The sequence below is a fragment of the Manis pentadactyla genome, assembly GCF_030020395.1.
Source record: "Manis pentadactyla isolate mManPen7 chromosome 15 unlocalized genomic scaffold, mManPen7.hap1 SUPER_15_unloc_1, whole genome shotgun sequence".
NCBI classification, from domain to species: domain Eukaryota; kingdom Metazoa; phylum Chordata; class Mammalia; order Pholidota; family Manidae; genus Manis; species Manis pentadactyla.
The window spans coordinates 4,845,644-4,860,547 of record NW_026644588.1 but is presented as its reverse complement, the minus strand read 5'-3'; the positions used below and the strand labels follow the sequence as shown (position 1 = coordinate 4,860,547).

Sequence of the window (14,904 nt, the reverse complement as noted above, 5' to 3'; positions counted from 1 at the left end):
GGATTCAATGTGACCAAAGAAAATGACAGCAAAACGTTCTTGGGGTGAAAGGGATACCCAACTTTATTCCCACGGCAGCAGGTTAATCACGAAAATCCCGTTCACTCAGAGCGAGTCTGCATGCAGCAAGCTCGTCTCTGCCTCGCCCACACAGCCGTCCTGCACAGCCGTCTCAGTCTCTGTCTTTGGCACTTGGCACTCCCACCTCTGCTCTGCTCTCCTGTAGCCTTGCAGACCTGCCACCTTGTCACACCCAGAGCACTGGGTGGAGCTCTTTATATAGTGTCAGTAGCAATGCATTGCTCACCCGTGTGCAGTGAGCCAGCCAGCCAGGGCCAGGTGAGAATCCTGGCCACAGGGACTCTTGTTTCGTCCACAGTCACCCTTCCCTTTTCCTGGCATGTGTTAGAGGCTGGGGATTGGGACAAGCCAGGGCTATCACTACAGGGTGCCCTTTTTAAAAGTACATTAAAATGACTGCTTTGTTTTTATTTTTAGGATTTTGTAATGGTATTTTATATGTGTGTGTGTGTGTGTGTGTGTGTGTATACACACACACTTAACATTTAATTCATAATTCATTTTGTAGTCTGACCTAAATCTTAGTTCATTCAGTTTCTACTTCCCTATAATTAACTTCTCAAATAAGTTTTGGTGGCCTTCTCTAATGAACTCTTGTCATTCTTTTCTAAATATAATATACTCTCAAATGTACCTTTGACACTAAAATGATTTAAATTTGAAAAGTTATATATCATTTCCTCTGTAAATTTGTTTCTGATGTAAGCGAGGCCTGCAGGCTTTGTCCTCTGTATCTTCTGCTTTGGTCATGTTCATTGGTGATCAGTTAATAATTTTAGACTGTTTTCGTTGGGTAGCTGGTAAGGATGTCGGTGATCTTTTAACAGTCAAAGCCTAACTTAACGAGTTTAATACTCAGTTTTCTTTCCTTTAATGTGATTTCTTAGCATAGTGAGCAGTGACCTAAAAGTACTTGTTCCCTCTGGTCTCTCTTGTCTTTTTTCTCCAAATGCTGAAGGTGGCCTGGATTGACTTGGAAGCTTTGTCCAGCAGAGCCCAGCTATGTCTGATGAAGAAATTTGCTCAAAAAACCCAACAAAACTAAAAGAAAAAAACCCAGCCATCAACAAAGCTGACATTAAAAATAAATTTGCTTGGAGCTTATTTCTACATCTGACTCTCAATATTTTGCACACCTATAGCTGTGTTTTTGTAATTGAGTATTTTAAAATTATTTTACAGTGATTTTGTAGAAATGCAGTTACATGTTGGTATCAGTGTGAGATACATATTTCTGCTTAGTGGATGTTATTTTGGTCAGCATACAGAGATGGTGGTATTGTCCATCTTACAGAAAGGACATCCCCCCATACACACATGCCTTTTATGCACTGTAGTCTTCTGTCTTCAAACATTCCCAATTAACTACTCCCCCCTCCATTCAGAGCGCCTTTTGTCGTATGCTTCATTTCAGAGCACAGTGCACTAGCTTGCCTACAGCCCTCTTCAAATCTTGCCGTCCCCGTCAGTCAAGCTTGCACACCCGCTGTGCCAGTACTTTTCTTTCCAGTCACCGGTGTCCTCCCCGTTTCCGAGCCCATCCTCTGGTCTCCTCTTCTCATCCTCCTCGTCCTGGCAACAGCAGGTTCCACAGCTGATGGCAGCTGCTTCCTTGAAAGACTGATTTTCTTGGCTCTCAGGACAAGCCCTTCTTACGTTTAAAAATCTGTTGGCTTTAATTTTCCTCTAGCCGCCCCAGTTCACCTGTCAGATCCCCCTGATGGACTTACGTGGACGCTCTGGTCTCTGAATGTGGAGCGTCCCGCAGCGGAGTCCTTGAACATCTTACCTTCTGTCCTGCTCTCAGCTGATGACTTCCACACCACTTCCCTGTCTCCCGAGTCCCCTCTCAAACCCAGATCTCTCTCTTGAAATCCAGAATGCTGTTTCTTGCTGTGTCCTCCACATCTCTCCTAGGATATCTAACCGGATTCTGCACCTTAATTTTCCCAAAACTGCCGTCATAAACTCCCCTAAATATGTTCCCCCTCTGCCCTCTGACCTCAGGCAACCCGGTACTTCCTGGGGCTGAGGTGACCATCTTGGCATTTATATAAAATATAGGATACTGCATTATTAGTAAGTGTTTTCTTGTATAAGATAAAGAAGAAATCATGTTAATCTAAAATAGGAAATACATGATTTGTAAAATTCTTTTGAGATGTTGGGGGAAAGGTTGGGGGACACGCCCCTCCCGGCCTGCTTCTGTCTGGACCCCCTCCTGTGTGTGTCCCCTCCCCGCTCCAGCCGCAGGCCTTCCCTGGGGCCAAGGTGGCTGCTGCCTCAGGGCCCTCGCAGGGCTGTCCCCCTGCTGAGAGCCGCCTAGCCCCTCAGAGCCGGTGGGCGTGTCCTTCCGCCCCCGGCCTTAGTTCTGATGCCACTCTCACGGATCCTTCTCTGTCCCCTCCCATTCCCCATGCCAGCCACAGCCTCTGCCCACCTGCGTCATTGTGCCCGCTCTGCTCATTTCTGTCTGCTGCTCGCCCTTCCACTGTTGATCCTCCTGACAAGGCCCAAGGAGAGCAAATGGGAGGGGCACGTTTGCTGGGATTCTCTGAACGAAAAGCTGAGTAACCAGTGTTGGAGAGCGTGTGCAGAAAAGGGGACCCTTGTGCGCTGTGTGTGGGAATGGAAATCGGTGCAGCCATTACATAAAACGGCATGTAAGTTCCTCAGACAAGTGAAAAGAGGAATACCATAGACCCAGCAATCCCACTTTGGGGTGTCTATCCAAAGGAAACAAGATCAGTGTCTTGAAGAGACAGATGTCTGCACTGCTGTGTGCATCACTGCATTATCAGGCACAGCCACGAGAAGGAAACAAGGTAAATGGGGACAGTGGAGCGGATGGAGAAAATGCCGTGTGTGTGTATATGTGATGAAATATTACTCAGTTGTGAAAGTGGAAGAAATCGTGTCCATTTTCAACAACATAGGTCACCCTAATTGAGCATTACACTAAATGACATAAGCCAGACAGAGAAGGACAAATACCGTGTGGTTTGCTTCTTTGTGGGATATGGAGAGTCAGGATAGAACCAGGGAGTAGAGTGTGGGTGCGAGAGGCTGGGAGCTGGGGACACGGGGACGTGTTGGTGGAGGGCACAGACTTGCAGTCGTCAGATGACTGAGTCCTGGGGATCTGATACACAGCCTAGTGCGGGTAGGTAATAATACCGTATTATTATGTGTTTGAGGTTTGCTGAGAAATCTTGAGTGTTCTCACCACACCGGCGCAGAAAATGGTAACGGGGAGTGAGGAGTGTGTCCGTTAGCTTGGCTGTGCTGGTTCTGTCACAGTGCGTAGCTGCTGCAAATTAAGGCACGTCCACACTTTTGATTTGCCAGGTGTACCTCAGTCAGGCTGGGAAGGGCAAGGTGGTGAGGTGGGGGAGCGCTGGGCCTGCCTCGTGACGGGGCTCGCCACGCTGCACAGTAGATTTCTGGGGCCTGTTGGAAACACAGGTCTTGTGTCCCCTGACCAGAGCTGCTCCTTCACGTACCTGAGGTGGGACCAGCCATGATACACGTCACCTGCGTGCAGCACGGAGCACCAGGGTGCTGAGCCGCCTCTGCTGGGGCCGGGGGCCAGGTGAGGGGAGGGATCAGGGCTGGGGCTGAGACCTGAGGGGGGGTGTGGGGACAGCCAGGATCCCCACTCCTGCAGAGTGTGTCAGGGTTTCCCAGCAGGGGCGGGATCTGAAGAAATGGGGGAGAGACTCGCTTGTCTCTGTAGGGAGGTTTCTGTCCGCGAGTCCCTCCTGAGCAGTGGACAGAGGTCCCCCCATGTGGTTGTGGCAAGTGGCGGGATGCTATGACTGTCAGCATTAAGTGGCATGTTTTCCACATTCAGGATTGACTTCTAAGAAAGACTCCTGTTCCCTGAGGCCGAAGCCCTGAAAAAGAGGAGGAAGAGGATGGAGGAGCCGGGAATGGCTGTTCCTCAGGTAAAGTCCTACCCTTTGGGTGACCTTCTGTCTCTCCTTCCTGGGTCTCCCTGAGCCCTGACCCTGTCTGTGTGATCCCTGGTCACACACACTGCCCGCCCCACCCACCAGCGCCTCTCATCCCAACTTAGATTCCATGTCAGTTTGCCCAGTGCCCTATGGGGCGGGGCCGGGGTGTGGGTGTGGTCGGACAACAGGGCTGCGCCTGGATGCGCCGGCCGCTCTCCATAGGCCAGGGTGACAGAAGCCGCATAATGACACTCATAAATACCTGGTAAATTCTGGGAAAAAGACCAAAAAAGTACACTATTTTCTGCAGTGTATTTGAAGCTGGACAGGACAAGTGAGTCACTGACTTCAAGATCTTAATGATTGGGAAACACCGTCAGAGAGAGAAGGTGTTTGATTTTTATCATGGTTTGTAAACTATGAATTCCACTTTTCCACTATGGATTGCTTTTGTTTCGTGTTCATGGTAAAGACCTGGGTGGAACTTCCGGTACTTCAGCCCTTTGGAAGGCACTGGGGACAGGATGCGTCCTGGGCCGCTTCCTGACCTTGAGGGAAAAGCTGCCAGTCTCTCACCGTTGCATGTGCCGTTCTTCGTGTGCTTTTCATATAGGGCCCTTGTGTTTACTATACCTAGTTCGTTGAGTTTTTATCTTCAAAGGTTGTCAGCCTTTGTCAATGACTTTTTCTGCCTTAATTGAGATTATTGTCTGTTTTTTTCCCTGGCTTTTAATGTGGTGTATTACACTGAGTGGTTTTTGTATGTTGAATATTCCCAGCCGTACAGGAATAATTCCACCTGTGATGGTCTGTAACTGGTTTGAATGTGCTGTTGAGTTTCATTTGCTCGTATTTTAAGGATTGTTGCATCAGTATTCTTCAGCGATATTGGTCGACAGTTCTCACGTCTTTTTGTGGGTTTGGTATCAGAATCATGTTGACTGCATAAAATGAATTTGCAAGTCTTGCTGAAGATTTGTAGCAGGATTAATGTTGATTCTTCTATAAATATTTGGTAGGCTCCTGCAGTGAAGCCATCTGGTTTTGGGTGTGTGTTGGATGTTTTTGATGACTGCTTGACTCTAGTTGTAACTCTGTCCACATTTTTAAGTTTCTTCATGATGAGAGGTTGTATGGGTCTCTTGAATTTACCCATATACCTAGGTTATGTAATTTCTTGACATATAATTGTTCAAAGTATTTTCTTGTAGACCTTTTTCAAGATTTCTGTGACACCTGTTCTGTGACACCTTTTGCAATCCCCCTTTCATTTTTATTTTACTTGAGCTCTCTATCTCAATTTCTTAATCTTTTCAAAAAATGAGTTTGTTGAATTTTTTCATTTGTTGAATTTTGTATAGTTTTCCTATTCTCTATTACATTTCTCTCTGCTCTCATCTGTCTACTTCTGTGCAATTTGGGTCCAGTCTGTTCTTTTTGTGATTCCTTGATGTGTAAAATCAGATTTCTGGTTCAAGGCCATTCCTTTTCTGTAATGTAAGCATTTACCACTGCAGACATCCTTTTAGTGCTGCCATCACTACATCCCCCAAGGTTGCAGTGTAGTATTTCCATTTTTATCCCCATAGTTTAAAAAATCCCGTGTGATTTCTTCTTTGACCCATTTATTGTCTAAACGTGAGGTGTATTATTTCCCCATGTTGTAGAGTTGTCTGTTTTCCCTCTGCTATTTGTTTCTAGCTTCACTGTGGATAGAGAAGATACATATTATTATTTCAATCTTTGGACATTTCTGGTTTGTTTTGTGTCACAACATGTGGCCTGTCCTGCAGAATGTCCCGCGTGCGCTTGCGTAGAAGGTGCCCTGTGGCTGTGAGGGGGTGTCCTTCCCGGCTGTCGGGCCCGTCGGGCTGTGGAGCCGTGTGAGTCCTCGGGCTCCTTGCCCGCCTGGCTGGTTGTTCTGTCCGTGTTAACACTGGGGTGTTGGCCCTCATACTGTTTCTGCGATGCTGTCTGTCTCTCCGTCCCCTCCTTCCGTGTTTGCGTCATCGCTGTGAGAGTGCGGGCATGTTCGTAATGGCTGCATCTTCCCGGGAATGGTTCCTCTTGCCATTCTGCTGCCCTTTGTCTCTTGTGACATCTCCCGTCTGGCCTCTTTCCTGTGCCCTGATACGGCTGCTGCTGCTGTCAGGAGCGTCCCGGTGGCATCGAGGATCTTTCCCTTCTTCCTTTTGAGCCTCTCCCTGTCCTGGGATTCGTGCGTGTGTAGTTTGCCTGGACAGGGGTGAATGGCAGGAGCGCTGGGTTATGGCCTTTCCTCCACCATAATTTCAGAGTAAATGCAGCCAGTGTTGTACAGATCATGATGTTTGGTGGCATTTCCTGTTTAGTAAGTTTTTTCCCCTAATATCCTTTTTTCATGATTTTTCAATTATCCAACTCCTTTTTTCAAGTATTTGCTATTGTGATGTTTTTTATCTTAATCTGCTGTAATGTACTGCATCACATTGATAACTTTTCTAATCTTGAGTCACAATTAGTGGAGTAAACAATATATTTGGCTTTGGTTAATGCCTACGTATTTGAATTTGCGTGGCTAAAATTATATTTTTGAATATGGGTTTTTTATAGGGACTGATGTTAAAATATTGTCAACTTTTTTTGTGCTTGTACTTCCTGTTAGCCTCCTATTGAATGAGATTGACAAACCAAATTAAGTACAGTTAATATATTTTCATTATACCAAAGGTGGTGAAATACACAGAAGTAAAAATAATGTTGAAAAGCAATCCAAAAATATTTGGAGAGGCACCTTTTCACATGGCAGTTAATTTGTGTGTTTATATGTATAGGCACAAGTGCCTGGATGTGTGAGCCTATGGCTGTTATAAAAGACATCATTTCATAAACAAGTTTTATATTTTTAGCAATCAAAATTACATCTAGATATGTTTCTAGGCCTTATACATTACTCTCATACTGTCCTCTTAATGATTTAAACGAACTTTGTGCATGTGTGTGTGTGCATGTATAATTTCCTTTTATGCAGTTCCATGAAGTTAACCTTGAAGTTGTTTCAAGTTTTCTGATAGAGGACCCTCTGTCAGTGTACTTTAGTGCTGTGCTACTTAGCTGTTTGATTCTTTAGGTTCAGTTCTAAGCTCGACCACCTGAGTTCAGGCGCTTGCTGTGGTGTTCTTAGCTGTTGGACCAGAGGCCAGTTATCTGTGACAGTTTTACCTCTGTAACATAAGATGGGCACAGAACTTCCTCAGATGAGCTATCATGCTGGTAACATGTTAGTACATGTAAAGAAAGCATTGAGTAACACCCAGCACATTAGAAGTGTTAAAGCCTTTAAGCCACTGCTGTTATTATCATCACAATGTTTAGGTTCTTAATTTTATTTAAAGCCTCTGTGGACACTGTCATCTCTGGGGACACATCTCCTGCTCTACTTCCTCTACATATGGGACATCACTCATTATGAAGAATATAGTATCTGACACTTATGTATAGAGCACCCAGTGCTGAATTTGTATTTGTGTGTTTCGTGTGTTGTCCACCACAGTGAAAAGTGCACAGATTTGGAGCACATCTAGCCTGTTATGGAAAAGCATAATATATTAATGTTAAAGACACATAACTCACTCAGATTCCATTTATTTGGATCCATCAGAACATACACTTCACCCACATCTCCCCCGACACCTCTCCTTATTTCATGTGAGGAGCTCTCCTCATGCCCCTTCATGAAATGTGTTTTCATTTCAGGGATGGCTGACCTTCAGGGACGTGGTCATCAAATTCTCCCAGGAGGAGTGGGAATGCCTGGACCCTGCTCAGCGGGCCTTGTACCGGGACGTGATGCTGGAGAACTACAGGAACCTGATGTACCTGGGTGAGGATGGCGTTCCTGCAGACGTGGGGATTGGCTATCTTTGCACTTTCTCTTGTTTTCCTCCTAGAAACCCTTGCACTGCTTGACTGAAACCAAAGCCCCTTTGAGACATGGCGAGCTTTGTAATGTGGCTCCGGACTTTCACTTTACTCCTTTCTCAGATGACACGTCTGAGATGAGTGTGTGTGAAGCCCTGTGGTGTGCTTTCAAAATAGCCACTTTCCTGCTTTCCGCCTCTGCTTTTCATTCAGTAGTTCTTGGAAGAGACTAGATATCCCATTATTCTACTGTTCCCTCTGCTTCAGGATGCTGGAGGAGTTTGTGAAATAGGTTTCTAGACCTCTCTGTCATGTCCTTTCTCTCCTCAAGTGAACCCAGAAATAGGATTCTAGAAATGCCACAGCACATTGCATCCCTTTCTTCTTTATAAATCAGAATTTTCTCTTTCTGATCTGAATATTATCTCCAGGAAAGAGCCCTGGACTGTGGAGAGTGAAAATTGCAGAAAACTGAAAGGCTGGGATTGTATCAGGTTGTGAGCACAGGTGGCGCTTGGTAGGACAGAGAGGAAGGCCCCCCACTGAGAGTTTGGGACGCTGTCCCCAGGGGGGAGGGTTCTGGGAGCCCTCAGAGGAAACGGTTCTCCCCAGCGCATCACTCTGAGGCCTCAGCATGTGAAGTCTCCTCTCTCATCCCCGGTGGTACTGGAGCTCCTGTGGACACAAACACGAAGTCCACGTCATGACGTGTTCCCTGTCCCGGGGCTCCTGTGCGATGTTTGGTCCTGACCTTGCCCTAGCAGGCCAAGGGCATGGCAAGTTCGAAGTTGTCCCCTTCCTCCTGGGCCTCCCATTCTGCCATTGATTTCCCTGGATGCACAGTAAGTTCTCGGGCCACAAGGACGGGGGCGGAAGCTTCTGGCTCCTCCGGCCTCGGTCTTCCTACTTCCAGCCCAGTTTTCTGTACTCGGAAGCCCTGGTCCGGAGGCGGGAGGACAGGGACTGCGCTCCACTCCGTCCAGCGCCCAGAACCCGCACGGAGCCACCTCAGGCGCTCTGGCACGCAGGTCCCTCTGCCACCTCTGCCCTGCTTCAGCCCCCTCGGGGGGTGTGCGGGGGGCAGGCAGGTCTGATCTCTGTGGTTGCTTTGAGCACAACTGTGAACTCAGCAGGCAGGGTGGGCCTCGCTGGGGTCCCCAGGCCTACATGGGGAGCACCTCTGTCGGGCTCTGACCTTGGTGTCTGTGGGAGAGCACACGGTCCTTCACAGGTCCTGGGACATCGAGCCCCTCAGCTGGCGTCCTGTCCCTCCCCTGCTCTGCCTAGTGGGGGAATGTGGAATCTTCCTGATCTCATGCATTCTTAACTTGGCCTGATTTTGCCTCTGAACCATGCTTCGGAAGTACGTGTCCCTAGGGTCTGGAATTTCATCCTGCTCATTTTCTGGGGTAATTCACCTCTGCTGGGCCCTCACGTGCAGTGGGTTGACCTGGTGACAGAAGAGCTGTGGCGAGGGACTCGGACTGCAGTGTCACCCTGGACCCTGCAGAAGCGCCCCTGGAGGCTGGGGGCGTGTCCCGGATTCCGAGCTGGAAGTCCCAGGAGAGCCTGGCTGACAGGTGTGCCCAGGGCTTTCCCAGGGTTTGCGGGGTGTCGCAGGAGGAGCCCGCGGGCCCTGTGTGTGGGGTCACACAGGCCACTGGTCACCCTTAGTCCCCTTGAGCCACAGTAAGAGGTGGGGAGTGTGTCCCCGGGAGAACATGCCCAAGGCCGCGTGCCCCTCCTCCCTCTGCTGACCGGGCCGTTGTCCCTGCGGCAGGTCCGCCCCGTGGGCGCCGCTGTTCCCTCCACGCAGGAAGCACGGCTGTGGGGCACCTGACGAGGGAGCTCGCGAGGGGAGTGACGTGCTCTCTGAGGGCCTCTGTCACCCGTTCGGTGTCAGCCACTGCTCCCATAAGATTCATGGCTTTTCTCAGGTTTGTTTGTTTTCAGTTCTTTATAAGTGATTTATAGGGTTTTTTCAGAGTTTTTATTTATAGGTACAAGTTGGATATTCTAAGTTACTCTCCCTGCCTGGAATTACCACATCCATGCTGGTATATTGACTTAGTACTTCAGTATCTCATTGTATTTACGGGAAACTTAGCCCCTTGCTTGCACTTTATCAAGTTCTCCACTTTTGTTTATAGCACCTATGTTTCCTGTGAAGTTTCTGAAGTTCTGGGAATTGCTTCTCCTGACTGCTCGTGAAGCTGTTAGGTCACTATCTTTCCCTCTGAAGGTCATTTCAGGGGCCCCAGGCCCCTGTTGCCGCAGCCCCTGGTGCTGCCCTGTTGTCCTCTGGCTCTTATTTGCTGTGCGTGTGGCTCACCTTGTGTGTGCACATGAGCCTGCTGTGTGGGTCTCCAGGCCGCAGCCCGAACCTGCTCCTGCATGGGTGCTGCCCCGAGGAGCACCCTCAGCGAGCCCCCTTTCCCGTGTGGGCCATTCACGTACTCTCTCTGCAGCTGGCTTTTCTCCTGATGATGTTTATAAACGCTAATTGAATAATATGGGAATGAGTGCACATTAGGTGTCTCAGATTTACAGTGGTGACTGCATCTACTAATGCACAGAGTCCGAGCACCCCTAACCTCATGTCTCGTTTTTCACTCATGTCAAATGACTTTTATCACCACTTACATTGTTGGAGCTGAGCAGTTAAAATATGCCATTGTTTTCTTCTTTTCAATACAGATTCCACTGATTACCATGAGTATTAAAATTCTTTTGCTTACTTCCCGTATTTTGTTCTCCCCAGCCCCTGGCAATATCCTACTATTTCTATTTCTATGAATTTGACTCTCTTAAATACCTCTCATAAGTGGATTCATAGTCTTTTTTTTGTGACTGGCTTATTTCACTGAGCATAACATCCTCAAGGTTTATCCTTATAGCAAATGACAGAGTTTGTAAGCCTGCCATTCTTTGTGTGTGTATATATATATATATATATATATATATATACACACACACACACACACACACACGCACACGCACACAGCCACACACATATATCCATACATACTTACACTTTGTGTGTCCACCCATGAGTGGACAGGTGGCTGCTTTTACCTCGTGACTAATGTAAATGTAGTACTGTGAATTTGGGGGCCCAGAGAGCTCTGCGGTCCTGCTTCCGTTTCTGTGTCTGTGTGCCGAGAGGCGGAACTGCTGGGTCCCACAGTGCCTTGGTCCCTCCAGGCTCCTATGACTCAGTAACAGGCTGGATGGCTTATTAACCATAGAAATTTATTCCTCACCGTCTGGGTGCTGGGCAGCTGAGATCAGGGTGCCAGACTTCAGGTTCTAGTAGGACATGTGCTCGGGTGCAGGTGCCCACCTCTTGGTTTGTGTCCTCTCATGGCAGACGGGGCCTGGCTAGCTCCCTGTTCCCCCTCTTGAGGGGCTGACCCTGCCCATGAGGACTCTGTCCCCCCAACCTGATTACATCCCGAGTCCCCCCACTGTATTTTTGAGGGTTTAAATATACAGATTTTAAAGGGACACCAACCTTCAGTCCATAGTTTCGTGCCCCAGGCCTCCGAGACACCATGTACTTCTCAGATGCCCAGTACGTGCACTCCATCCGCTATCCCTGCAGGGCAGCTCATTCTGGCATCAGCTCCGCAGTCTAATTCCAAAGTTGGATGTAATCACCATCTGCATCAGGTAGAGGTGCGACCCGACGGAGGATTCTTCCCGAGACACAGTCCGTCCGCTGTGAGCTTGTAAACTGGAACAAACTACCTGCTTTCCAAAGTCCAGGTGTGAAAGAGGCATAGGATAGGTGTTCCTGTTGGACAGGGGAGAAGTAGGAAAGGAGGAAGTGTCGATGGACCCCAGACATGTCCAGAACCTGGCACGCCAAACTCCATGAGGTCTTAAGGCTAGAGAACAATCCTCTGTGTCTTCCTGCTCTGCCCTCCAGGCCTGCCCGACAGCAGACTTGCTCCCGGACCCAGCACGTCTGGGGTTCTGCCCCCCCTTGAGTTCTCCTGGGCTGGGGCTGTGAGCCCACAGGTTTGGGGCAGGTTCTCTGGCTGTGCCCTGCACTTTGAAATGGACGAGGCAGCCCTGATGGCCTCTGAATTGCCTTTGGGGTCACTCTTTCTTTGTGTTGAAGAACAGAGCGAGTTTGCAGCCACGTAGCTCCATGGTCCTTTCTTGTAAAATCTGACCGTTCTTTCCTTCGTGTCTCCTTTTCTGTTCAACTGGCAGTTTTCCTGTGGGCACCTTACGTAAGTCTGTAGCTCACTTGGTACTAACCGAACTGAAGCTTGCCCACACCTCAGTGATCTCCTGCACGCGCTTCCTCATGTCCTTGCAATATGGTTAGGCTTAGGATTTCCAAGTTTGGATGTTCTACTTGCTTTTTACTTAATAACTCTATCTTCAGGTTATTTCATCACATTTAACCATAAGCAGTCAGGAGAAACCACGCTGCTACTTAAACCCTTGGCTTAGAAAGCTCCTCAGCTAAATACGCTGTGTCATTGGTTGTAAAAACTGTTTCCTGTAGAACTCTAGAACATGAGCACTAGTCAGCCAAATCTTTTCCACGATCCAGCCAGACTTGCCCTTTGCACGTTGTACAATAAAGTTCTTCTCATTTCCTTCTGAGACCTCGCAGAATGGACTTTACCGTATTAGCACCACCGTCTGAGACAGGAATAGGTAAGTGTTCTCTAAGAAGAGGGACGCTTCGTCTACAGCTCTCTCCTCTGAGCCATCACCAGATTCACACTTAACTTTTCCCTCACGACAGTATCAGCTTAGAGCGTGCACCTCAAAACTTCCAGCCTTTACCCATGACCCCATTCAAAGCAGTGTCCGTATTTTCAGTGTTTGTCACAGCAGCACCCCTCTTCTCAGTACCAATTCCCGTCTTAGTCATCAGCCCATTGTAACAAAATAGTGAAAACTGGGTGGCTAATGGCGTTCATTACATCATTTCTTTCTCACCATTCTGGAGATGGGAAGTCAAGACCAGGGCCACTGGGTCAGCTGGGGATCCCCCTTCCTGGGTGCAGCTGCTGAGGACTCGTGTCTTCTCTTGGCAGAAAGAGAGAGCATTTCTCTGTCCTCTTCCTGTAGTGGTACTACTCCCACCCGTGAGGACCCCATCCTTACGCCTCGTGGCCTCCCAGGTGGCCCACCTCCAAATACGGGGTTAGATTTCAATGAGTGTATTTGAGTGGGGTACAAATATACTTAGTTCAGGGCGTATTCCAATTCCATTTTTAGTTTTTATGGAACTGCCCTACTGTTTCCCATTGCAGCTGCTGCCTTTTATTTTTCTACCAGTAGTAAATAAGAATTCCCATTTTTGACCTTCCTGTCAACATCTTTTTCTGTTTTTTGTTTTGATTTTAGTGTAGCCATTCTAATGGGTGTGAAGTGGTGCTTATTGTGGGTTATAGTGGCTGGAGATATTGGACATCTTTTCCTATGTTTATTGGCCATCTGCATGTCATCTCTAGAGAAATGTCTGTTGGGTCCTTTGTGTGTTTTTTGATTGGGATGTTGGGGGGTTTGGTTTTGGTTGTGTTTAGGAGCCTGTGGCATTGTGATTTATAATAAAGATATATTTGGTCTCCATCACAGTTTCTGGCACAAAACCTCTAAATCCCTTGGAACTTCGCAGATGGTAATGGTAGTGGAAACACCTATGCTTAACATATTTGGTCTCTTGTCCTCAGGTGCGAAAATTGTTTCAGTCATAAAGCTGAAATGGCTCTCTAATCACTCATAACAAGACCCTCTCAAACACGCCTGCTCATTAATGAGCTGAGTTTTTGGAAACAGCCTGAGGATGGGGGGCTGGTTGCCTGGTCTCACCCCCTGACCTCATAGGAGGAGAGAGGGTGGACGTTGAGTCTAGTCAGCAGTGGTCTGTGATTTTATCAGAAATGCCTACATAAAATCCTCAAAAGACAGCATTTGGAGAGATTGTGGGTTGATGAAAACGTGACAGTTTGGGGAGAGCGGGGTGCTGGGAAAGGTCACAGATGCCCCACCCTCTTTTCCACTCTCAGGACTTGCATCTCTTAGGTCTGGCCATTCTTGAGATACATTGTTTCCTAAGCAACTGGTAATATAGTAATTGAAATATTTCTCTGAATTCTTAAAAGTCTTTGAACCTAAGGAGGGGGGTTTATTGGAATGTCTAATGAAGAGGTATTTGCTCAGAAATCCAGGAGTGACAACTTAGTCGTGATTGGCATTTGGTGGTGGCCTCGGACAGGGTCAGTCTTTTACGACTAAGCCCTTAACCTGCAGCATCTGACACTGTCTGCAGGTAGTGTCAGAATTCAATTGAATCTTCAGAATTTAGTTGAATTGTGGGATACCCAGGTGGTGTCAGAGCATTACCCACGGTGGAGAGACCGTTTAGAGCTCTTTATGTATTCTCAACATTAACCTATAGAGGATTTACAAATGCTTTCTCCCATAGATTGCCATTCACTGTATTGATTGTACCCTCTGATGTTGAATAATTTCTCATTTTGTTGTTTAATTTTGGTTTAACTTCTTTTGGCTGTGCTTTGGGTGTTACATCTGACAAATCATTTTTGAGTCTTAATACCATGAAACTTTCCCCATTTTCTTCTACAAAATTTATGTTTGTGTGTCTTACATCTAGGTATTTGATCCCTTGGAGTTAATGTTTGTATATAGTGTGAGGTAGTAGTCTAACTTCTTGTGCCTGTGGATATACTGTCTTCTCAACATCTTTTGTAGGGTAGACTGTTTTTCCCCCATTGAGTGGCCTTCACATCCTTGTGGAACGTCATTTCACCACATACAAGTCTTTATTTCTGATGAGTCTCTTCTGGTTCACTGGTCTCTATATCTGGTCTTTATGCTAGTAGCAGATTGTTTTGATTACTTTAGCTTTTTAGTAAGTTTGGAAAGAAGGAAGTATGAGGCCTCGAACTTTGTTCTTTTCAAGCTTGTTTTTTCT

The 14,904-nt window shown here is 47.3% G+C and overlaps 3 protein-coding genes across 7 annotated transcripts in view; all 3 read left to right on the top strand.

The window, feature by feature from the left end:
- LOC130678807 (zinc finger protein 493-like) overlaps positions 1-14,904 on the top strand; it is a 170,701-nt gene that overhangs the window by 70,067 nt on the left and 85,730 nt on the right. The window lies entirely within an intron of this gene.
- LOC130682240 (zinc finger protein 665-like) overlaps positions 1-14,904 on the top strand; it is a 148,855-nt gene that overhangs the window by 70,579 nt on the left and 63,372 nt on the right. The gene's annotated exons all lie outside the window — the stretch shown is intronic.
- Positions 1-14,904, top strand: part of LOC118912627 (zinc finger protein 665-like) — an 89,729-nt gene that overhangs the window by 70,025 nt on the left and 4,800 nt on the right. The window contains exons 2-5 of one of the 5 annotated variants that reach the window (XM_057496381.1): positions 2,505-2,906; positions 3,567-3,673; positions 3,935-4,028; positions 7,773-7,899. In XM_057496381.1, the coding sequence (XP_057352364.1) occupies positions 3,999-4,028; positions 7,773-7,899 (157 nt within the window). In that variant the 5' untranslated portion in view covers positions 2,505-2,906; positions 3,567-3,673; positions 3,935-3,998. Of the gene's footprint in view, positions 1-2,504; positions 2,907-3,016; positions 3,674-3,934; positions 4,029-7,772; positions 7,900-14,904 lie in introns of those variants that run through there. The other 4 variants (XM_057496383.1, XM_057496382.1, XM_057496379.1 and 1 more) reach the window with 4 other exon arrangements.